The sequence below is a fragment of the Salvelinus namaycush genome, chromosome 1 (assembly GCF_016432855.1).
Source record: "Salvelinus namaycush isolate Seneca chromosome 1, SaNama_1.0, whole genome shotgun sequence".
In the NCBI taxonomy this organism is placed as follows: Eukaryota; Metazoa; Chordata; class Actinopteri; order Salmoniformes; family Salmonidae; genus Salvelinus; species Salvelinus namaycush.
Window position 1 is genome coordinate 76,259,397 of NC_052307.1, and position 25,061 is coordinate 76,284,457.

General features: G+C 43.4%; 1 protein-coding gene across 1 annotated transcript; it reads right to left on the bottom strand.

Annotated features, from left to right (window-relative positions):
• Positions 1–2,897: 2,897 nt before the first annotated feature.
• LOC120056877 (homeobox protein aristaless-like 4) lies at positions 2,898–24,656 on the bottom strand. Its single transcript, XM_039005138.1, has 4 exons — positions 24,311–24,656; positions 11,020–11,333; positions 6,139–6,267; positions 2,898–3,218 (listed from the first exon to the last, which is right to left on the bottom strand). Exons 1-4 carry the CDS (start codon positions 24,654–24,656, stop codon positions 2,898–2,900), a joined length of 1,110 nt encoding a protein of 369 aa, XP_038861066.1.
• Between the last annotated feature and the right edge of the window lie 405 nt (positions 24,657–25,061).

Genomic DNA, 25,061 nt, shown 5'->3' on the forward strand with positions numbered 1-25,061 from the left:
TCTTTGTAAATTACTGTAAATCAGTCCAATTTACATACAAAAAAATGTTTTACATGCACACACAACACACAGTTTTATATTATAATAAGTATTTACTTATTTTTATTGCCCTGCTTCAGTAGTATTAGAAATGATAGGGGTGGTGTGAAAGGTGACATCATCACCGAGGGACAGACTGGGACCCCTGCAGGCTACAACAGGATGAGCTGATATACAAGCTGTTTCGCAACTACTTAAATTCTGCATATCTGATCAGTTAAGGCCCTAAGGCAAGCTGTGCCTCGATTAGGGTAGATGAGAAATTGAACATTTACATATTAACCTGTGATTCATCCAAGAAGGCTTCATATGGGCTTGTACGTTTCTGCAGTCTTTAACACTGAGCTTTCGGTTTTGTCCTTTTCAATCAATAGAGAACTGCAGATAACAGAACATGTCTATAAATAAAGAAATTCAAATGTTTTAAAAAACATGACGAAAACGGTAAACAAATCAACTGTGTCGACCTGATGTGTGTTTGAGCTCTGAGAAGCACCCAACCCAGCACTGTAAACCCCCCAAGCCCTAGTCAGAGACAGCTATAGGCCAACCTGAAGCACAGGGCCACAGGCGGCTCTGTCTGTTCTGTCACACAATCCCAGAAAGAATCCCTGTCCACAGATGTCTCAGTGTTAATTAAAAAGGCTGCAGCCTGGCTGTGCGGCTATGTATGGCCTTAGTGCCGGAGGGGCAGGCATTCGGCAAGAGGAGCGAGAGGGAGAGCCCTAGTGCAATGTGGGGGCTTCTTTGTAAACGGAGCCATGACAGCTGAGGGGAAGCATGTGCGAGGCATGTTTGTTTTGCATTTATCCCCTGAGCGCAGCTGTGTGCACTGTCCTTTTCCCAGAACACCGGAACGCCGCGGCCCGTTCGCCCTCCCAGCAACCCCTTAGAGCGGCCTATGAGAGCACAGGGGCCCCATCTCCAAATCTCAGAGGAGCACCTCCAAACACTAAGAGACAAGCTATGTTGTCAGCAGTATGTTCATGCATTAGGCTTGAACTGCCATGTAAAACTGGATCCAATCTGAGTTGTCATTTGGAAAGGGTTTCTGATCCACTGTTTGTAGATGCTGACAGTTCATCCTGGATCATTCATAACACTATATCCTAGCAGAGCTACCTAGTGAAAGGGGAAATAATGAGGCTTGTGTTACGGAATTAGAGATGGATTCTCTGCTTAAGGTGCATGGGGTATCATATTTGGCTTCAAATCTATGAGACCTTTTGTTTTGACTTGATCCAAATGGGACCTTGGGAAAACAGAAAGCCCATAATGCATAAGATGATGGAACACGTCTAGTATTTCTGTCACCTCCGCAAATCGTGACATGGAGCCATCGAAAGCACGGATGCCAGTTTGCCCCCCGCATTGTTCCATGTCCACACTGAGGTGAAGGGACGGGGGATCCGGTTGTTGCCTGGGGGGGCGGGGGGCTATAAGGGGTGGTGAGGCTTTACATGAAAAGAGACAGTGGTCAACATTGATGGCGTTAGTCAGCATTTTATTATCTCCCTCAAAAACTGTATAATCTACAAAAACTGCATAATCTGTATAATCTACACTGCCTCTGCTGTTCAAGGCTGCCGCTGGGTATTATTTCTGGCAATGGGACTGGAGGGCACTTTTCCTGTAACTCCCTAGGTGGAAATGTGAGGTGAGGAAATGCCAAGGGAGGAAATGGCATGTCCACTTTGAATCTCCTCCTGCAAACAGAGCTGAGCCTGTCTGGTGCTCTCAGACCTGTAGGCCCCAGCAGGCCTGCTGTGCCTCTCTCTCATACTCACACACACCACTTCCTCGTCCCCGTCCCTCTCTGGCTCAGTGACGGCCCATCAGCGGGGCAAGTAGGGCTCTCCGTTTGCCCGCACTTAAACAAACCTGGATTTATATCTGACATTTAAATGTTGGAAGGTAGCACCAACCTAAAGTATGCTAGTGCTGACCATGCAAACCAGAAACAGTAAGCTACCTTTGAAATGGTTTACCTCTTTCCCAAACTGAAGAATATGACTGATTTTATCAGCATTCTTTCAGTTAGTCTGACGGAGATGGATCGGCTTTGGGCTTGACCGTTACCTACACCCCTCTCCTTGAAGTGAAGCTGACCAAAATGACCTAAGGAAACCCAAATGTACACACAGACCCAAATCAGGCCAAATGTATGTAAATATGTGAATATCAGTTTGCAGTTTATGTGGTTAGTTGCATTCGCACACAGTCTGACAGAAAGGGACAAGGGATTCTGTGACAAAACCATGATCAAAATGAATAAAAAAATACACACTTAAAATTTAAATACTGGAAAACAAGAAAGTATAATAACACCTGAACAGAAAAAGCTATATTGACACTCAATAGCAGGTGTGTTAGCGGACGCATCTCAATATCTGTACAAACAGCATTACCTGTATTAACTGAATAAGTGCAGGGATTGGTTCAAATCTATTCAGCTTTTTTTTGTTATTTTTGTTGTGTTTTAGTTTATAGCTACTGTATAACCAGCACATTGTTTCCAACAAGCAACCAATTCATTTGTCTCGTTAAGGATACGTCTGATTCTTGATTTCCTGCTTCTTATCTCATGCTTTGACTACCTGACTGACTGTTGTTCATCTCTGATGTCCACTGGTCTCTCCCATCAGAGACACAAAATAAAGAAGTTCACTGTCCAGATTTGTTAGTCTCTTTTCTCCTCTTCAGCAATTTGCTATGGCTTTTATGGCTTTTATCATCATTATTATTTTAGATTATCAATATTTCTGTTATAGTAGCACAGACTGGCCCCCCTCTCTGCTTTGGCTTGGTTTGGACGTGGTGGGGTTCCCAGAGGCCCCTGTCCTGCTGCTGTTGAGGCATCATGTTGCCCAGGAGATGGCTGCACTGTGCTCCTTGGCCTTCATACGCAAGGCGGCGATGCTGGAGGACTTGCGGTCCGGGTCCATGCTGTTCAGATCGTACCCGTTGATTCCTGACCCCATGCCAGGACCCCCAAACAGGCTGCCCATGTGTGTCTGTCCCATGTGACCCCCAGGGTTCGGGACGCCCAGGAAGTCAGATAAACCGCTGCCGGAGTGAGGGTGAGGGGTCATACAGGATGTGACTGAGTCACAGGGCACTACACAGCCTGGTACAGGAGACGCTCCGCTGCCGCCACCAATCCATGATGGGTTCTGTATCTGAAACGCAGAGAGAGGACAGGGTCACTTTAAATACCAAAAACTATTTGGGTGAGTCAGTGCTTAGTTTTTTCAGACACCCTCTGTAGACTGAATATGATTATTGCAGAATGAAGGATGTGGTGTGTGTTTGACATCCTGTTTACAAACAAAAGAACCAACTGAGGATACTAATGCAATACAGCACAAGTTGTACAATTATTTATTGTCATGTTTTGCTTCCTCGGTGAAGTTCATCAGTCTACAACTCTCACCACCCAAAAAATGGTTATCTTGTGCACCAGCTTCCACTTGTCTCTTCCTTGGTATTTCGCCCGGCACACTCAATGGCCTAAAGACGAGGTAGACCTTTTATGGTAAAACGCTTTACAAATAGGCTATGAAGATCAAGAAGCCTACGATACCCACCATAGTCTGTCAAATCTACTTGAATAATTCATTAACCTATCAACTCTGTGGAGCAACGTTCACATTATGGTCTACTTATCCATAGCCTGATATTTGAACGTTGAAAACTCTATTGGAGTGTTGCTGCAGGTCGGTACATAAGTTGAAGGGAAAGACATTTCCCTCCTACCTCAGTCCTTCAACACCTTAACTGGCTGTCTTAGTAATCTCCATGCTTCCTGTCACCCTCCTCCACAGACAGAGAGAGAGCGGCGGGGGTCAGGGAGCTGATAGGGATATGGGTGTGGGTGTGGGGGTGTTTGAGATGGGGGGCCGGGGTAGTGGTGCTGGAGGCTTGCATGGAGTGGCCAGATGTGCACAGAGCTGCATTTCACAGCATCACACACACACACACACACACACACCTGCCCTCTGACCCTCTGTGCAGATGAATAATACATGGGGGGTTCTCTGGGTCTATGTGAGGGTGTGTCTGGCCTGTCACTGGAGCCAGCCTGACCTCACTCTCTGGGGGGCAGACAGAGAGAGGAGAGAACAAGAAGGGGAGCTGCCTCATCTGGGCCTGCTGATCTGTCAATGCATCACAGAGAAAGGCCTCCCCCTCAGCTTGAACTACTCTCTCAAATCCTTTGTCTGTAACACCCAGAAGATGTAAGTAACCCCACTCTCTGCTCCTCCAAGACCTACCTCACCTCTACACCATGACAGCTGATGGCTGGTGAGCGTTTTGGTACAAACGGTTGCTGTGTTTCATCCAAGTGGGTGCCACTCATTGGTGGTGGTTGAGGAGAGTTTCCTCCTTACTATGTAAGCATTTTGTTTGAGCATTTGAAAAAACGCTATATATAGTTGAAGTCGGAAGTTTACATACACCTTAGCCAAATACATTTGAACTCAGTTTTACACAATTCCTGACATTTAATCCAAGTAAAAATTCCCTGTCTTAATCAAGTCAGTTAGAATCACCACTTTATTGTAAGAATGTGAAATGTGAAATGAATAATAGTAGAGAGAATTATTTATTTCAGCTTTTATTTCTTTCATCACATTCCCAGTGGGTCAGAAGTTTACATACACTCAATTAGAATTTGGTAGCATTGCCTTTAAATTGTTTAACTAGGGTCAAACATTTCATGTAGACTTCCACACGCTTCCCACTGTGAATTTTGTCCCATTCCTCCTGACAGAGCTGGTGTAACTGAGTCAGGTTTGTAGGCCTCCTTGCTCGCCTAAACTGTTTCAGTTCTGCCCACAAATGTTCTATAGGTTTGAGGTCAGGGCTTTGTGATGGCCACTCCAATACCTTGACTTTGTTGTCCTTAAGCCATTTTGCTACAACTTTGGAAGTATGCTTGGGGTCATTGTCCATTTGGAAGACCCATTTGCGACCAAGCTTTAACTTCCTGACTGATGTCTTGAGATGTTGCTTCAATATATCCACATAATTTTCCGTCCTCATGATGCCATCTATTTTGTGAAGTGCACCAGTCCCTCCTGTAGCAAAGCACCCCCACAAAATGATGCTGCCACCCCCGTGCTTCACGGTTGGGATGGTACTCTTCGGCTTGCAAGCCTCCCCCTTTTTCCTCCAAACATAACGATGGCCATTATGGCCAAACAGTTCTCTTTTTGTTTCATCAGACCAGCGGACATTTCTCCAAAAAGTACAATTTTTGTCTCCATGTGCAGTTGCAAACTGTGGTCTGGCTTTTTTATGGCGGTTTTGGAGCAGTGGCTTCTTCCTTGCTGAGCGGCCTTTCAGGTTATGTCGATATAGGACTCGTTTTACTGTGGATATAGATACTTTTGTACCTGTTTCCTCCAGCATCTTCACAAGGTCCTTTGCTGTTGTTCTGGGATTGATTTGCACTTTTCGCACCAAAGTACGTTCACAGAACGTGTCTCCTTCCTGAGCGGTATGACGGCTGCGTGGTCCCATGGTGTTTATACTTGCATACTATTGTTTGTACAGATGAACGTGGTACCTTCAGGCGTTTGGAAATTGCTTCCAAGGATGAACCAGACTTGTGGAGGTCTACAGTTTTTTTTCTGAGCTCTTGGCTGATTTCTTTTGATTTTCCCATGATGTAAAGCAAAGAGGCACTGAGTTTGAAGGTAGGCCTTGAAATACATCTACAGGTACACCTCCAATTGACTCAAATTATGTCAACTAGCCTATCAGAAGCTTCTAAAGCCATGACATAATTTTCTGGAATTTTCCAAGCTGTTTAAAGGCACAGTCAATTTAGTGTATGTAAACTTCTGACCCACTGGAATTATGATACAGTGAATTATAAGTGAAATAATCTGTCTGTAGACAATTGTTGGAAAAATGACTTGTGTCATGCACAAAGTAGATGTCCTAACCAACTTGCCAAAACTAGTTTGTTAACAAGAAATTTGTGGAGTGGTTGAAAAACGAGTTTTAATGACACCAACCTAAGTGTATGTAAACTTCCGACTTCAACTGTAAATACATTAAATTACTGTATTATTTATTAATTATTATTACCTGTGCATAGTTCTCAGGTCTGGCTAGAAGAGGCAGCTCGTACGCCGTGGAGAAGTGTGTCCTAACCTGCTGCATCTGACCAAAGCGCTCCCTCTTCCTCCATTTGGCTCGGCGATTCTGGAACCACACCTGCTGGGCAAAGGTCAAGACTGAGTCACATAGTCACATAAGATCCATAGATACACATAGTAAAACATTTTGAGCATAGTTCAAAATTGAAAGAAGAATATAGTCAGTCATACATGTTTTTCCCTGAACATCCAATAGAACTAAAATAATATGTAGGTCTACAGTATAATATACAAAGCACATAACTTGCACAAACACTGTTGTGATTATAATTGTGGTGCTGTTCTGTGTCTTTTGGCTGTAAGGGGAGGAAAGAGACTACCAAGTGTCTCTCAAGCCTGGGGCTCAGTGAGGCTGGGTGAACTGTGGGCAAGCACTGTCCAGCAGCATGGTCAGGCACCTGAGAAACAGTCCAGGAACCTCCATGGTTGGCCTGGCAGGGGAATCACAGAGAAGGGGACTCTCTGCCCCTCAGCCCTGGGCCTGGGCCTGTGTGCATGGCTTATTTTTTACAGTCTCCCTCTCTCAGAGAAAGCAGAGACCTGGCTGGAGTTTGACATCTGGGGAAGTTGACAGGCCTTGTGAAGGCCTCCTCTGAGTTCCCCTCCTATCAGCGCCATCAGCAGCAGGAGGTTGGGATGGAGGGCGAGATGTGGAGGGGAGATGGGGGAGTGGGGGAGTCAGTGGGGGCCGGGGCGGAGGTAGTACTGGACCCAGTAAGCCTGAAGCTTTAAACTTTCCACCACATCTCAGGAGAATGCCTTTCTGATAGATACAAATAACACTATTATTTTCTGTATGGGAAAAGGGTTCTGAGGATCACAGCCAAAGCGACTATCCAAAGCGACTGTTCTATCTGCACAGACATCAATGTGCCGAAAATCTTAGTGGAAAAAAGTGAAAGTATGTGCTGCTCTGTAGATAAAGCAAACTATTCTTAAGCTTATAGTCTCAAAAGCAGCCAGAAATTCCTTTCCCTGTGATCCATCTGACTCTCAGATTAACTCCATCTATTTATTGATTCGTGAAGTGGAGGCCTATTCAAAGGGGGAGCCCCCTATGTTTTGCAATCTTGATTTGTCACAGAGTTTGAACTTGGTTCTGAGGATGAGCCTTTGGTCAATCAGTTTGTGGTTTACACAGCCACTGCCATACAATTTCCCCTCTCTGTCAACCAAGTACACACATACACATGCGTACGCACACACACACACACACACACTTTCAGAGGTATAATTAAAAATAGGGTGAAGTAATAAATCCGTTGGTCTGATTCCCTGGGCGGGTGGGCAATCAGAGAGGAGAGGAGAGCAGAAGGATCTCTAGGCCTCTAATACAGACAATGTGGAGAGGAGGTTTTCACTTGAGTACTCAAAACAAAACGTTCACAGACCCTTCCCTCCCTTTCTTTGTCTTCTGACAGGAACAGGGCAATTTTCTCATGACAAAAGTGTGCTGTAATTACCTTTGACATCTGAGCCTAAAACGGTTGTTTATTGAAAGCATTATTGTGTTTAAATTTCCATCAAAGCTGGTGAAAGTGATCTGAATAGAGTCAGTCTCAGATGGGCTTAGGCCTGGCGCCCTCCCCCACACAACGTCATAGGACCTATCTCAGAGCTGGGTAACCTGATATCAGCCTGACTCTGATTGCACTTCATGTCAAGGCACAGAGCTGAGAGCACTGTCCCTCAGCTTCACATCGTCTGTTTAGAAAGCTTTACTCACTGATTACACTGATACAGGAAATATATGAGCAGTATATGGTATCACAGCATTTTTGTGAGAGAGCACAATAACTAGCCAATTATTCCCCTTTTTTCTTTCTGCACCCCTGACATGATTTCTCTCTCTCCTTGGTCATTTATTCTTTCTTTCACTCACTCACTCACACTCTTCCTCCCTTTATAAATCTGAGTAGGGACATTGAAAAGTGAAATGGGAGAATGTTCAAACCAGAGCTTGTTTTCATTTTATGTTTAATTTCCTGACACCTAAACCCCTGGCTTTCCGATGCTCCCCCTCCAGCCCAGAAGAGCCACACAGACAAGAGAGAAGGACAGCTACGCTCCCTCACCTCTCCTCTCACTGCTGTCATCTGTCTCTTTCCTTCTCTCTCTGGCTTCATGTCTTTCTTTCAACAGTCTCATACAACCCAAATACTCACTAGCTTCTATTGCCCATGAATCCCCTCTTCAACTACAATGCTAAATTATGTGGAGAAGAGATTGCAAAGAGTACAGTATGATAGTTGGATGGACTCACTCCTTGCTTCACATGCACCTTCTCCCTTTGTGTCTTTTGACAGTGATCCACCAGTAGAGTTGTTGATCATGTTCGGACAGTAAGTATCTATCTACCAACAGATACGGTTTGTTCGTGCTTTCTGTCCGACTTCTCCCTAGACAGGGTCTGTTCCGTAGAGCTAAGTGTTTGTGTTGTGCTCACTGGGTAGTGACAGTAATTGGTAAAGACGTTGACAGCTAAAGTAGCTTAGAGACTTACTATGAGGCTTTAGTTATGTTCCAGCACAGAGAGAAAGAACACAGAAATGCCAAACTGTCCTGGCAGGGAGGCTGCATGGGGATAGAGCTAATTTGAATTCAGAGACCGGCTTTGAGGATTGATCGTCTGCCACTGCTGTTTCCATACTATAGCAAGGCCCAAATGGACCTGCAAATAGTACACAATGGTGGTACTCAATGACTAAGTATTTCTAATTTGTATAGTTACCCAGCTATGAGCACAACATCTAATATCATATTTATATTATTTGTTATTATGCTTATTGATGGGTGGCTGTCCTGTTTTATCTTAACTAAGGTCTGTAGTTTGGTCCTTAACTCATATTGGCATTTTATGTTGCATTATATACTCCCCATGTCAAACAACGTCCAGCAGCCTCAGAGCTGTGGACTGACAGCAAGGTAGTCTGAGAGACGTGATGTTATTGAAACCCTTGACCTTTGACCTGTAGATGTATCTGGAGTGCAGATGACTCAGAGCTCAACCGACTTCCTCCCTTTGAAACCAGTAGACAGAAAAAACAAACATTTCTCTGGCTAACGTTTATAGTCAGGCAAGTTTACAAGCTCCTCTTGTTCTGTCCTATTAAGTGGACTAAAGAGAGAGTATTTCAGTTACAATCTGAAAAACACTGCCTTAATTAATTTGGAAATCTATTGACAAGGCATCTTGTGTCTTTTATCTTTTAACTTGAATGGTTTAAGAGGGTCAGTGGGAGAGCTTAGGCTGTAAAGGGCCCAGCTGAACTACCTATATTTCTCTCTCTCTCTCTCTCTATATATATATATATATATATATATATATGAGAGCAACAAGGGCAAGAAGAGGCGTAACCGCACCACCTTCACCAGCTACCAACTGGAGGAGCTGGAGAAGGTCTTCCAGAAGACCCACTACCCAGATGTGTGTATATATATACACATATAGATGTGTGTGTATGGAGAGAGAGAGAGAGAGAGAGAGAGAGAGAGAGAGAGAGAGAGAGAGAGAGAGAGAGAGAGAGAGAGAGAGAGAGAGAGAGAGAGAGAGAGAGAGAGAGAGAGAGAGAGAGAGAGAGAGAGAGAGAGAGAGAGAGAGAGAGAGAGAGAGAGAGAGAGAGAGAGAGAGAGAGAGAGAGAGAGAGAGAGAGAGAGAGAGACAGAGACAGAGACAGAGACAGCGAGAGAGAGAGAGCTCTAGGCTGAATTACAACCCTCTGGCTTCAGGGACTTCCTGGGTTTCACTGTGAGGGGTTTCTGGCCACTGTGCCAGCACGTCATATAAATATCCAGCCTGATCTAATCCCTCAGACTCTTTCAAAGAGCACTTGCTCTCTTTACTTTCACATGACGTTTGTATTTACAGATATTTGTGTTGGTATTGTACTGTATATCGTGGCATGTTTCCTATGGAATAGTGCATGATGGCTGCTGCGAACCTCACAACTTACCAGAGACTCGGGAAGGTTTTCACACCTACCCCCGAGACCATGGGAGGGACACATTCTTCCTGAACAGGATGTTAATGAAAGAAAAACACAATGAATCCAAGGGCATTTGGTAGACTTTGCGTGTGCACACGTGTGTGTGTGTGTGTCCGTGTCTGTGTCTGTGCTACGAACGAGGGGAGTCTCATCATCTATCCACCAATGCTGGAATGTGGCAGTAGTCATGGACGGATTATATGTAAATGAAAGGTCACAGGAAGGTTGTATGTTTGTAGCCCCAGGCCTGGTTAGCCACTTGCAGAGCTCAGTTCAGAGGTTCAGAAGTCCAGGGGTTCAGGTGCAGGCTAGGGTGTGGAGCTGAGCAGAACCAAGCGTGTCTCCTCATATGTGGATGAAAGTCTGCTCTCTTGACAGTGAACAAATGAGGCCCAGCTCCATCCTCAGCCCCTTGGGGCCCCCTGCCCTGCGTTGGCCCCTACTCCCACATTGCCAAATAAATCTCACTCTCACCCTGGTGGCTTGGTGACGTTATCTCTCCAAAGCCACAGATGTTGAGGGATTAATGTGGTTCTATCCACAGTCTCCTAGTCATTGGCTTTGTCCGGTTTTTGTTCAAGTCCTTTCAGTAACTAACAGCCGCCATCTGATTCGAGATAGCGTTGGTCCTTGTTCCTGTTTGGCCAGTCGTGGCCTAAAGTAAAGGATGCTCAAGTATAGAACTCTATGAATTGTGCTTCTGTTTATAACGGTGATCATAACTGTTATTGATGTGATACTGCTAGACTGAAGTCCCAGATCTTCACAGGACCTGAGTAAGTAGCGGTTAGCAGTAGAGCTCCTCTCAGGTGAGCCAGTCTTACCTGTACCCGGGCCTCAGTCAGGTCAGTCCGGAGGGCCAGCTGCTCGCGGGCGTACACATCTGGGTAGTGGGTCTTCTGGAAGACCTTCTCCAGCTCCTCCAGTTGGTAGCTGGTGAAGGTGGTGCGGTTACGCCTCTTCTTGCCCTTGTTGCTCTCACCCTCGCCCTTGTCCATGGGGCTGGCCATGTCCGAGCCTGGTCGGTCCGAGTGGCCCTTCACGCCTTGATCCTTCACACTCAGGTAGCTGCCGTCCATCCCAGAGGGGTCAGAGTTCGGGGTCAGGTCAGAGTCTGTCAGTCCTGAGCTGTCTTTACCTGGAGAGAGGATGAGAGAAGGGAGGTGTTAGAGCACATTATATCTCGTACTGTGCTCAATTATTATGGATGTGGTTATTATTGACACCCTATGTTTTGGGACTGATGTGCAATGGAAAACTCATTTAGACTGTGTTTACAGTATTATATAGCACTGCACAAGGACCAAATGACTCTTGCAGCATGTTGTTCTTTGAAAGCTCCCTGGACAGCTGGTTCCAGGTCTGGACTCTGGTTCATGGTGTGGTTAGGAGTGGGGGTGTAAGCTGTGTGACTCCCAGAACACTCCCTCCATACCGCTGCTCATAAATCATGGAAACGGACACCCTGGCAGGCAGTAATTGCAGAATAGTAGAAAATTACAGGTTTTCACGTCTCTCTCTCTCTCTCAGTATGGTTGGGGTTGGAGTCAGGTCTTACGCTGGGGGAACTCAGGTCTTTAACAGAGACGCGTGGTCCGGGCGTGGTCTGTGGTGTGGCTGCAAGCTGAAGCTCACTTACTAACGCGACCAAACTAACCCGGCAACAAGAGTGTCAGTGGCAATTTGCTGGACGGTAATTTGTAGCGAGGGGAAACACACACAGCAGCCTAGCCGTGAAACCTCAGTCAGCCTACTGATCATACATTCCCATGATGCTGTTTGTGCCAGTGTGCCGTTCGTTCATTATTCCACTACAGTGCCAATCCTCTATGCCCTTACTGCCCTCCCTGCCTGTGGATCATTAAACTCTCTCCATTACGGCTTCTATTAAGGGGTTTGTTTGGGGTCCTGGGAAGGCAATGTGTTGTCATACTCACTCACATGAACTGCAAACCCTCCCCCTTGGGCTCTAGGCTGTTCAAGGGGGTATAGAATATGGTTTGGTGTCCAAGCCAAACCTCACATCTGCTTCTCAACCCCTCTGCTTGGTGACGTCCCCTCTGGCTCGGTCTAGTGGTGAGTCCAGGCACTACGCTCCCCTCTGTTTAGCTTAGCTCTAAGAGACAGGGAGTTATTTTAGGGAGCCCAGGGTTGGGATGTGCTCATTTCTTATCTGAGGCTGGGGTAAAGCCTTGTCAAGTTAGAGCCAGGGGGTGTAGGTGTGCATGTGAGCTTCTGGTGTGCGTACTGCTTTCAACACAGCAGGGCAGCATGCCCTCCGGCCTTCCACACAGAGCCTTGTTGGGTAATGTGCTGCAAGGTGAGGGGACCTGATAGCTCATCTGATGATACACACACCCTCGGTCCCCCGCCCTACACACCTTTCAAGGACTTGGGTAAAGGGAGCCGCATAACAGTCAATGACACCATGAGAAATAGAAGCCTTGTGCTGTAGGATTTGTTTACTGCAGGGGCCACACTTAGGAAAAGCCCCTCTTCCTACCATAATATTGTAATTTAGTTGTTCATTTATACCAATCACTGTTGCACTGTTATGTTTCACCCGTCTGATTCTCAAAACCTCCAACTCTCATTCTGTCTGTTATTGTCATACTGTAAGTTAGAACTTTTCCCTCAGAGTTGGATATGAGGAAAAAGATTACACCTGGTATTGGTAAATAATTGTGAGGGTCTGATTTGAGCCGTCTCAGCAGCATGCTCACTCTCTCTGGCTGTGTCAGTTTGCCTTCTCCAGGCTGCTGCCGAGCACCCTGGCCACTGTGGACTGTCAGGCAGGCAGCAGCATCGATCGGGGTCCGGGCCCTGGCCCTGGCCAGGGGTATAATGGCTCCCACATTGCCTGCTGCCTGCCCAGGACTGACACATCCTGTTAAGCCTGAGACGAGCTAGCTCAACGCATTTACCAAAATGTAAATCATTTCTAGTTATTCCCTCATCATATGCCCTGCACCGATAGTCCCAACAAGGCAAGGCTGTCAGGCTTTTTGAAATCAAGGGCTCTCTGCTGATCAAAGACTCTTGTTTATGCCCTGTGTCATTGATGGTTTTTGGCAGGCGCAGGGTATTGTGACAATCTCCCGCTTGTTATTCGTGCGCTGGGCCGTGGCTGCGAGGCAAGGCATTCTCCACTGCACCAGGTGAACAGCAGTGGGCCCTCCCGGGGGCTGGGCCATATGGATGAGGAACATGAGAAAGTCTTACTGCAAATAATGTCAGTCAGGATACCCATGCAGTGGAGGGAGCCCTGAGTGAACACAGCCATTAAAGGCTAATGTTGAATTGTTTCTTCCTGTTAACAGAGTTGGGTTAGTAAAAGACTGATAGAAGGAGATATGCCTGTAGCAAGAAGCCACTGAGAGTAATTGGCATGGAGAGGTCCTTCTGAAATCGCAGAGGCAATATTTTCTCCATCTCAACTATGGAGGTAAAGAGCTTATCAGTCATCACTAAAAGTAGTCATCACTAAAGTATTTCAGAAATACAGCATCATTAAATCCAATCAAATTGTATTTTTCACATACACATGTTTAGCAGATGTTTTTGCGGGTGTAGCGAAATGCTTGTGTTTCTAGCTCCAACAGTGCAGTAATATCTAACAATTCACAACAATACACACAATACACACAACCTAAAAGTAAAATAATGGAATTAAGGAATGTATGAATATTAGGATGAGCAATGTCAGAGTGGCATTCCTCACTACATTTCATGATCACTGATTGGGGAGAAAGACATTTCCAATGAGCATCATGGTGGATTTTCCTGAAGATAACTGATACTCAGACACTTTCACCTTAGCTGATTGGATTACACAATCATATTTGGGCTTAGTGAAAGTATGATATGTTATATACTGTATAAAGCAAAGACACTTCTGTCTCTATGCCAGGATATGTTCTGACATGCTGCTGTAATTTATCAGTGCTTACAACCCCCCTCTCATTTTCACCTTTTACCTGTTATACAGACCTAGATCTCAGCATCCCTGATACAACACTTGGAAGCAAGCAGACAATAAACTCCTCAGTCCCTTCTGCTAAAACCTCATAGCATGCGTGTTTCCCATTTAAACCTCATAGCATGCGTGTTTCCCATTTAAACCTCATAGCATGCGTGTTTCCCATTTAAACCTCATAGCATGCGTGTTTCCCATTTAAACCTCATAGCATGCGTGTTTCCCATTTAAACCTCATAGCATGCGTGTTTCCCATTTAAACCTCATAGCATGCGTGTTTCCCATTTAAACCTCATAGCATGCGTGTTTCCCATTTAAACCTCATAGCATGCGTGTTTCCCATTTAAACCTCATAGCATGCGTGTTTCCCATTTAAACCTCATAGCATGCGTGTTTCCCATTTAAACCTCATAGCATGCGTGTTTCCCATTTAAACCTCATAGCATGCGTGTTTCCCATTTAAACCTCATAGCATGCGTGTTTCCCATTTAAACCTCATAGCATGCGTGTTTCCCATTTAAACCTCATAGCATGCGTGTTTCCCATTTAAACCTCATAGCATGCGTGTTTCCCATTTAAACCTCATAGCATGCGTGTTTCCCATTTAGAGGAAGCTGCTCTACAGCAGTGTTCACAGATTTTTTTCATTTTTTACTTTGGATCCAAGATTCCACATCAGTTCCAATTACAGCTCTCTGACGGAGAGAGGCACGTCTGGAGCCCATTGTTCTTTGTCTGCCCCAACCCTGTTAGGGATCTGACATACCAAGTCTACAGTGACTGTACAACTGCTGTGATCTAAAATTGAAATAGCTTCCCTGTTCCTTTCCAGTTGTATAACTGCTGTCTTATGCTATTTTTATGTTTGTTTAAAGTAAGAAATAATGAGATGTGATACAAAACTGTGGCTGTGTCCAAGTACAAGGTAGTTCAGAACTGAAATCTTCATATTATTCTTTACACTGTCAAGGAAACAGAATACTCTACTAAATCAGTCCAGATCTGACCAAGCTGAAACCAAGAGGGTCTGAAAGCAGAGTTCATCAGTGGGTGAGAGAGAAGAGGGGTGAGGTTAAACCAGAGAACTAATTGGCAGTTTAACCCTAACAGTATTCACACCTGCCTGCAGAGCAACACAGGGTCTTGTAAACCCCTTTTAATAGCGTCTACATTTCCCCACAAAAAAATGTCTTCAAACGTAATTTTATATTTTGCACTGTAAGTCGTTTAAAAAGTTGTGTCCACAGAAAATGTCAAAATAAGAAAAAAGATGGTTACGTTAGAGTAATAGATATGATCATCATAGCAGCTATGCTATGAGGGGTAAATGACTATAGTTCCTGCCCTTGGATATCCGTGCTGGACCCCTTAAAGTTAGCAAGGGTCAGACCTTCACTGGGGACAGACGTTAAGTCGCTGTCAAAAACGAGAGGGGAACATCAAAGTGTAATTTAACTGGCAGTAAAGCGACAGGGCGCCTCCCCAGCCTCTTTATTGGAAAGGACGGCTAGGGTCAGCTCACAGCATTTAAAAGAAACACTATAAATTAGACACCCTGCGGTGACTGAGAGCGATTAATGACAAAATATTCCCAAATCTGAAAAAAAATCCCTAAATATTAGAAAACATAAATTAAAGAGATTAAGTGTGTGTAGTCTAGGCTTGATAGATCCCTGTTTGGACTGGACCCAGGGTGCAGAGGAAATTTGTGTAAGCTGTTTTCTCTGCTAAGCGTTTATTTGTAACTCTAATTTGGTTTGTTTTCCCTTCTTAAAATATGGATTGAATCATAATGGGAAGCTTTGTGCTCTGAAGTCCCGCCATCTCTGTGAAGTCCTCTCTTCCGGCCCGTTCCGCTGGCTGTGAGGCTGTTACATACAGACACACTAACTAACACAGGTAGTGGATGGAGAGACTGACTGGTGTGTTGAGATGTAAACTTTGTCATGCCTACATCATGACGAATGAAAAGTGATGTGAGAGACATTGATCCATTTTATTGCAGCCTGTGAGTGTGTCACCACAAGGCATTAGCATGGGGAGAGCCTTATTAGCAAGCCCTCTGCCTACACGGCCATTTGCAAAACCAGAGCTAATCGCCTACCCAAAGGCAGATGGAGTCGAGTCTCAGCAGTTCTTATAAACCAGTCCTTCTTAAACGATCTTGTTCCTGGTCAGGAGCACCATGACACCACTACGAATAGCACCGCAGTATGAGTAGGCTATGGTGTCAATTGCAGTCATTGAAACAGTTCAAGGTTAGCCTAAGCTGGTGCTCACTAGGCCCATGCCTTTCTCATATCCCTGCTGCCCTCTCATATGCCTGACGCCGTAAACAAAACGTCAGCTAACGGATGAGAAAGTTCCATAAGTACCTCTCTGACTAGCTTACAGCTACAGTAGTTTGGGAGCATCTGATAGGTAAGCGTCCACTTTGAAGTCAAACAGTGAGAGGGATGATTCATCCCATCAGGCTGCTGTGAAGTGCACACGCTGCGCCAAAAAACAACTGCTATGGGAGCGTATCCATAAAGCCTGAGACACTGATAAATCACCCCTCTCTCTTCAAGGTTCTTCATCTGTCTGAGAGTCTCTCTCAGGCCCCAGAGCATGGCAGGATCTCCACTAGCCTGAGACTGGGCTAGGGTCTACTCAGTGCCTTTTCCACAGTTTGGCTAGCTCTAAAACAAGGTCAAGACAGTGTTAGACAATTACACATAAGATGAAGGAACAAAGCTCTATTTGTCTTTCTGAAACCAACTTATTAGCATATCTGGAAACACTTTCCCCTGCTCTTATACCCATGTAAATACACAGTAATAACTGTAACAACACTGTAAGTTGTGTTGGAGATATAATACCCAGTGTAATGCAAAGTTCATGCAAAATAATATTTGACTGCGTACGCTGTGGTTTTAACCAGTACTGTACTGAAATGACTAAAGGAAAGAAAGCCTTCATGTTCCAATAGATTTGAGGTTATTTGAATGAATGCAGAGGGAGACCCCTTGAGAGGGGAAGGCTTCTTAATGTGAGATCCTCTCAGTTTATCTAACAGTTGACGTTATGTTCCCTCCTCCTTTCCCAGTGAGGTCTGAATCTCTCGGGTGATGTTAAAAACCACAATGAAGCAAACATCCATTTTACGAGTGCACGGGAATGCCATAATAAAGACAGGTTGGCCACTGTCCTCTTAGCATAATGTGGATTCCACTTCTGACAATAGCATTGTTATACTGAAGTAAATACAATGTGGAAAGAGCACTAGATTGTCCTTGGTGGTACAAATTGTTAATCACTTGTAACTAAGCAAAAATGATCATCTGCTTGTTAAATAATATATAATTTCATCTAGGCTTCTTAAAATGATTTACATCAGCTCCCATGTGAACTTACATAGTACTCTGTCATTAGGAAACACCATGTGAAATAATGTGATTCAATGGGTAGTTTATAGAAAAAATCAACATGCTTATAATTTCAGTTCTTGTGATGGGTGCCACTGTCCAGGCCAATGGACATGCTAACTTTTTACTGTACTATAACGTCTGAGAAAATGTATACGCAGTAGGTGATATTACAGACTCTAATCTTCTGGGATATTCTTTGTGCTGGATGTCTGATCAGTAAGCGTCCTCTGAGGGCCTCAACTATGGAGGGTTTAGTTACACAGCAGAGGATCTGACTGCCGGGCCGAGAGAAGGCCTGGAGTACGAGGTTCAATGTAGCCCTGTCTCACTCCGGCCGCGCAGATTGAGCCTAATGTAAATTGCTGTGCCAAAATACGAGTTAACTGGTAAAATGATCCTAGGTCCTTGTCACCTCTAGTCATGTCAGCAACCTGCTGAAGTGTGTCCTGGTTCTCCAGGCTTCGCAGCACTTCCATGGCTGGTTTCTATTACCCGCTGCTCATATCAATCAGCACAGACGGACAGAAAGAAAGGCTCAAATGGTTGTGCTGTACTAAAGACGGTAGAGAGAGAAAGGGCAGCAGATGGGGTGTTGGTGGCTTCAGTCTAGATTGAAAGGATCTCACAGGACAGTTTATTCACACCTCCTATATCCCCCCTCTCTTTGAGTGAAAACACAATATTGTAACCGCAACTATATACCAAATGCTTGTAATGTCACAACAAAGGATCTTCCTCTCTCCGTCTATAGCTCACGAATAGTTCATTGGAAAAGCTCTTGGAATGTTAAAGTAAATAGTGATCTTGACTACAAATGTTGCGAAAATATAATGTACGTTTCTGTTTGGATTCTTTTGGGTTTTAGATCGATTCGCTCTGGAGAATTTTGGGGTACAGCTCTTCTAAAAAGGGAAGGAAACCAGAGTTAAAGGTCTCTGTGTCCTGTCCTCAGGGAGGACAGTCAAACACCATAATAGGAAAACTCCTGTTGCTTCAAGAAAAATACAAAGAGATTGATGTTCCTAGTTTGGAGGTTACGTTCTCAGTGGGTACTCTGACCCCTCTTGACACGGTAGAGAAGCCAAGGATAGCTATCTCTGACAATGTGCATTGTTTGTGTGTGTCAAACCAAGTCAAGAAACCATCTATTATCCCATCTTATTCTATTCTACTATATATTTTAATGTAAAAAAACACAATCCCCCAATGTAAAGGCCACCTGTTGTCAGATTCTATCAGGTTGAATTTTGTCCACTCTCCCTGAGATGTTCAGAGCCAGGCCCTAAATATCCTATTACCTGGCGGAGAGGAGTCTGGTTTATGGAGCCTGGAGTCCAGTGGAGTCTACAAGCTTTTATCACTGCATGTAGACCCGGCTAGGAAAGGGACTGCTCTCCCCTACTGCTAATGCACAGACCTTGTATATGTTGTCCCTGAAGTAGCATATTGTTGGTCCAGGGCTGCTGGACCTGAGAGAACCTCAATGTAACTGGACTGATGGGCCGTAGAAAGTGTCCCATTGTTTCATCTTAAGAGGTTTGAATGGAGGAATGGTTGAAACCATGCCATTTGTTACCCTGTACTCTTTTGGAGCCACAGTTTTTTACCATAATTCAACGGTGGCTTAGAAAACCTGTATGAAAATCTAAAGGGTTCTAGCTGTCCTTTACAATTTGGTTGACAAAACAATACATTTCCCTTTGCCTCATTTCTAAGTTGCAGGCACAAAGTATTTGTTTCCTTCCTCTTACAGTACGTAAAGATTTGTAAGCACAGTACAGCATGTTAATGTCCACAAAATCATTCACTGATCCTTTCAATCACTTGCGACCCACCCCATAAACAAATATTGTATTGGTGACATGTTGTGTATTTGTATGTGCACTTGTTTAGCAAGGTTACACAAACCAGTCACCTCTTGGACACGCAAGGACTGCCTGTGGTTACGAAGGGCTGGCCTTTGAAAGTATGAAAATAACTGGGGGCAGTGCTGATGTACATCTGAGTCACATTAATGGTGGAGGTCTCCTGTAGTGCTGAGACTTTCCTGCCTGCTCTTTAACGCTCGCTCTGTCTGAGGAGTCAGTCATACCTGTGGTCAGGCAAGGCTGCTGTAAGGGTGACATCCACTGTAAAAACGTGCATGGTCTACCCAGCCAGGGTCCTGTGATACCATAGAACAGGGTTTCTCAAACTTGGTCCTGGGCCTCCCCTGGGAGCAGTTTTGTTTTTTTGTACTAGCACTACACAGCTGATTCAAATAACCAAAGCTTTATGATGACTTGGTTATTTGAATCAACTGTGTAGTGCTAGGACAAAAACAAAACACGTGCCCAGAGGGTATCTGTTGTAAAATATTAGATATGTAAACTTCCTTTTTAGTAGCTCACTTATTGCTTTAATAAGATACATTAGGACGGCATCATTAGTCTACGTATTATTTATGGCGGTTTGTTTGGGATTAACAGTGGCAATCATTTTCTTTACATCTACCGAGTGTGCGACGTTATGTAGACTACAGGTCACTGGCAAATTCAGCTGAACGCAAAAAGAAACAAACTCCCTTGAAATCTCCTGAAAACAGCGCTGGTATTATCTTCAAAGGTCCCCGCGGTGTCTAGCGGGAAATATTGTAAAGACTGTGACTCCAGGAATTTCAGCCTACCTGCTTAAGCCTGATTGAAGTAATAACTCACGAAGTCCCCGTTGAATTACCTGCCATGACTTATACCTGTGGTCGAAACCAATATGGCTTCCAAGACCAGGTTTAGGGTCTTTAAAACGTGACCCTAAATAAGATCTCGTGAGTGATTATGTGATCTGGTAGGTTTACGGAACATAAAAACTATTCCCCGGACACAAACGCATTCCATTGCAAATATGACCCCGAGTTGATAGGAAAGTGTGACAATGTGTTTGGGTTTTTAGTATAGGCCTATGTGATTCAAACGCACCTTCAAATCGATCATTAAATTTTCAGTCCGTGTCTATAGGTTTTCATTAGTTGACTTTGTATATGCCGAGCATTTTCGTAATTTCTTACAGGTTTATGTGCAGGCCTGATCTTTTCCGCGCTATATTACGCACGCCTCTCCTGTGAGTCATTACGTACCAAAGGTTAAGCAAGGCCATAACACAGGATTGGAAATTAAATATATGAACAACTGAATATTATGTTTAACTTGAATAACTTGTAGGCTTAATGTTATAGGCAAAACACGTTTGGCGCCCGTGCGTAATGTGCTTAAATGACCAATAGAGAAAAGACTGCACATACGGGTTCAAGTTTGGATCAGAGTATTTACTCATTTATTTCAGGTGAATATTTTCTTGTTCAGAATGATCTAAATATTAGAAGCTATATAATGACTATATAATAGGCAACTTGTTGCTTTTTGAATAATAAAGATGTGCATACGGTAAATGACTTCTGATTCATCATAATATGCTCATATGGTTAACTATTGTTTAACTACTATTAATATTATTATTATTAGTAGTAGTAGTAGTAGTAGTAGTAGTCGTATTCCCATAGATTCCCAGCAGTGATCAATCAGTCGCATACTCTTGACAAAGCAAGTGTCTGGTGTTCGTATGTTGTTGTCCAAAGTTATTTGATTAAACCAAAGAGATTTGATAACATCTGCACAGCAGACCATCATTAAATCTTATATTGATGGCTATGCTATGTTACGTCACCCGTTTAAACTAATTACGTAGCGAAGAAAGACTGATTGGTTTATGTGCTTTCATTAAGGTTTACAGAAATCCTATTCTGGCACGTTAGTGGCATGTTTTCAGTGCCCAGCCCTCCTCCGTAACTCAGCTGTAAATACTTAATTATGTAATAATAATACTATTATTACTGTTATGATGATGATAGTCTAGTCATCAACAATAATATAATCTTTATCCTCATTAATATCATCCTGATCCCCATCATGGTAGCCATTAGCCAATAGTAAGAACAGCATGGCAAAGTTTAACTGATGTGTACTTTTTCTCACGTTGGCCCGCTAGACCAGACAATTGATCAATGTCTTCTCCTTGACAGCAGTGATTCAGTGCTTTCGCTTTTATATTGACATCTCAACTCGTTATATCCTCTTTGGTTGTGTCCCCATTTTCTCATTTTCACGAAGGACAGGACTCCTGTCGTTTTCACTAGATATTCATTAGAATATCTGTAATAGTGATTCATTAACAGGTTTGGTGAAGCCTATACTTTCGTTTAATCGAACCGTTCCCATGCACAACAGTGCAAATTGATATTAGAATATTGATGGAAATTGTTAAATATTCTAATTTCATTCTATAATTTCAGTAATCTGGCATTTGATTTTAATTTGGATGTTGTTCGTGTTAGCAGCACTGTCCAGTGTCCATACGTTCACTGTGCATGCATCTTTAGTGTCGGTTTAGTTTTTCTATTTATTGATCCGGAAAAACGGAAAACGGATGTTATTGTTATGTTATAAATCAGGTGTAATGGGTATACATTTACATTTTCTAAATTACACAGATGGATGGAAAAATACTTCAGTTTCCCTCACAGAGCGCTTGGTTGATTTTCGACCATGATTAATTAAGGATTATTGAAATTGTGGTGATTTTTACTCATTCTTGCGCTTAATGTTACCAATAGCGTTCAATAAACTATCATGTGGTTCGATCATCGTCTATGCACTCTTACTTTTTGTAATAAAATATGTGAAGAATGTGCGTTTAAATGAAGGAACGTTGGACATCTTTGATCTAAATATAGCCTAAACCTGAGACAGAATTGGGCCACATTTAATGAAAATGTTTTAGAAATGAGCTAACTACTCTTTTTTTTATCTAGACAAGTCAGTTAAGAACAAATTCGTATTTACAATGACGGCCTACCGGGTTAACTACCTAGTTCAGAGGCAGAACGACACATTTTTTACCTTGTCCGCTCGGGGATTCGATCCAGCAACCTTTCGGTTACTGGCCCAAAGCTTTAATCACTAGGCTACCTGCCGCAATTGGTTTATAGAGACTTCGAAACGTGAGACTGAAATAATTATTTGGCAGAAAGTCTAAGGCCTCTAAGGCCTCTATTATAATTTTAGCACTGCTTTAGTCTTGTTTAAGTAAGCCATTTTCTTGAGGATTCGTGGCCTACGTATCGAATATCATCTGGCTTTGGTCACTGACTTCTAAACCTTAAACAACAAATGAATCACGTTTGAAATTTGTAATAACTCCTAAAAAAATTCTTAGCACTTGTAACCACTCTCCTGAGAGAGGATCCATAAAGCTTTTACCGCAGTATTTGATGCTTCCCTCCAGTTCATCATCTGAGAAGCCGCTGTATGTCCGTGGGTTTTCATCTCACCCACAAGCTGCTCGCAGATGGTTAGAGAAAGCGATGGATTTTGCGGTATTTGTGTTAAATTTATAGCATGGGCGGATTCTTCCTGCGCTCAAGATGTGCCCTTTGCTAGACCTCTGCAGAATATCTTCAATATAAAGATATAGTTCGGGAAATCAGTAGAGGGTATTGTTTCTTATTAAGAATTAAGAATTGCATGTAGGTATTTTACACATTACATATTAATTTAATGCAACGCAACTGTGGGTTTCGAGTTGCAAAGTTAAAGGTTGTATTTCATTGTAAAATAAACAAATATTTCTTAAGAACTTGTGATCCGTTACATTTTATTGTATGGCCATACAAACATCTATAAGGTCACCAATACCCAAGTCACGCTAATGCAACGTTTCTGCAGAGTGCACGTAGGCTATTCTAGGCTAGAGGCCTTTACAGTGTTATTTTGTCAGTTCAGAAAATCAGGCTGTTTGATCAGCAATGTTTTAGTCACAATCTTCAATTCACCATAGGCTATCAGTTTGGGCAATATTTTCTACAAGAATCGGATTATCTTTACCTTGATATCATATAGGTGCCAAAACGTGTGTGTGTGGGTGTGTGTGTATGTCAACGATGGATTCTTAACATTTGCAAACTCCCCCAATATCTATTGGTCATGAGACAATATTGAGTAAGTAGCCTATAGATGTAAAGAGACTATGGATAATAACAATATTGGTCCGCTGATAAACTATTTCACATATTAAAGTAAATTCGACGCTCAGTCATTTTTCATGCTTGAAAACGTGTTAATTAAATTGTCCGATTCAGATTCAATATTAAGGATTGTAATGCAGATTATCGCATTAAATATAGCCTAATTTAATTCAATCGCCAAAGGGAAAACGTGATAGTCGGGAAGGTTATGCCTCTTCGTAATTGTGTTACAGGGGATAGTTGTGGCCATAATATTGGTAGTAAGTTGTGAAGTTCATCACATTGAGTTTGTAAAGACTCATGCATTGACAAATGTTCATATGCGATTAGTGATATTATCCTAACACCCGGAATGATAGCAGACATGATTACTTCACCCATTTCTTTTATTTTATCATCAGTTCTGGTTATTGGAAGGAATTTCTCAATTTACAGGAACCTGTTTACGAGGCATGTGGAGACATGCATAACGTTCCCAACTTTAGGAAAATACTCAAAACATCCCTCATAATTGGGGGCATAGTCAGTCAAGTGAACAGATATTTACACCGAGCAGTGTATACAGAACACAAGCACAATTTCTGTTGTCGTTTGATGTGGTTTCTCCATAAGAGTAAACAATACGGGACACGGGAAATCTCCGTTCGTTCGAAACAGAACTGTGGTTTACTCACCATAGCAGGGAATGAGCGCTCCGTTGTGTTCGCTTTCTTGGTGCAGTTTGCCTCCTTCCGGGGGGGTTTTGCAAGAAGACCTCTGCATGAAGAGGTGGTATTTGTTAAAGGTGCCTTCCCCAGCGGTGGCATCCAATGACTGACACTCCTGTTGGAATGGGCTCCGAGACTTTTCTCCGTAAGCCTGACCTTTGTTTGGCAGGAAAGTGGGGCTGTATTTGGTGTCACTTACTTGGAATGTCCTAAACGGGTTCGTCGGATGATCCCTACCTTGCGGTGCAGAGGGGCTATAATATGAATCCATGGATGTCATATCGCAGTATGAGACGCACGTCTCGGCGTTCATGCCTAAAAAAAGTTACTGTGAGAAAAAGACTTCCAAACTTTTTTCTTTCTTTCCGTTTTGGAAAGGGAAGCAAACAGATACCCTCACTCTCTCTCCTTCTTCCACATACGGATGAACACACGCATACACACTGTCACGCACACACACATACACTGGCACGGCAGCTGTGTTTGGTTATAAAACGATTCAGATGTTTTCCAGGAACCACTCGCTGACCAAAAGCTAAAAACTCCCCTTAAGGTTTAGAGGAGTAACAAAAATGCGTCTTTCTTCAGAAGATGCAACCCAGATCTCCCCGATATACACTACCCAGAGCTGTGTGGACTTTAAGTCAAGACCTCTCAGGAGTGATTATGTTGATAAAATGAATGGGTGATGTCAGACCTTTCCTCAGAAGAAAAAAAC

What these genes read in the sequence shown, in the direction of transcription:
- LOC120056877 (XM_039005138.1), bottom strand. Translation starts at nt 24,656, where the DNA reads ATGAACGCCGAGACGTGCGTCTCATACTGCGATATGACATCCATGGAT. An exon ending in AGCGCTCATTCCCTGCTATG is followed by an intron (nt 11,334 to 24,310) that starts GTGAGTAAACCA and finishes TCCTCTCTCCAG; the next exon opens with GTAAAGACAGCTCAGGACTG. An exon ending in GACCTGAGAACTATGCACAG is followed by an intron (nt 3,219 to 6,138) that starts GTAATAATAATT and finishes TCTGCGTTTCAG; the next exon opens with ATACAGAACCCATCATGGAT.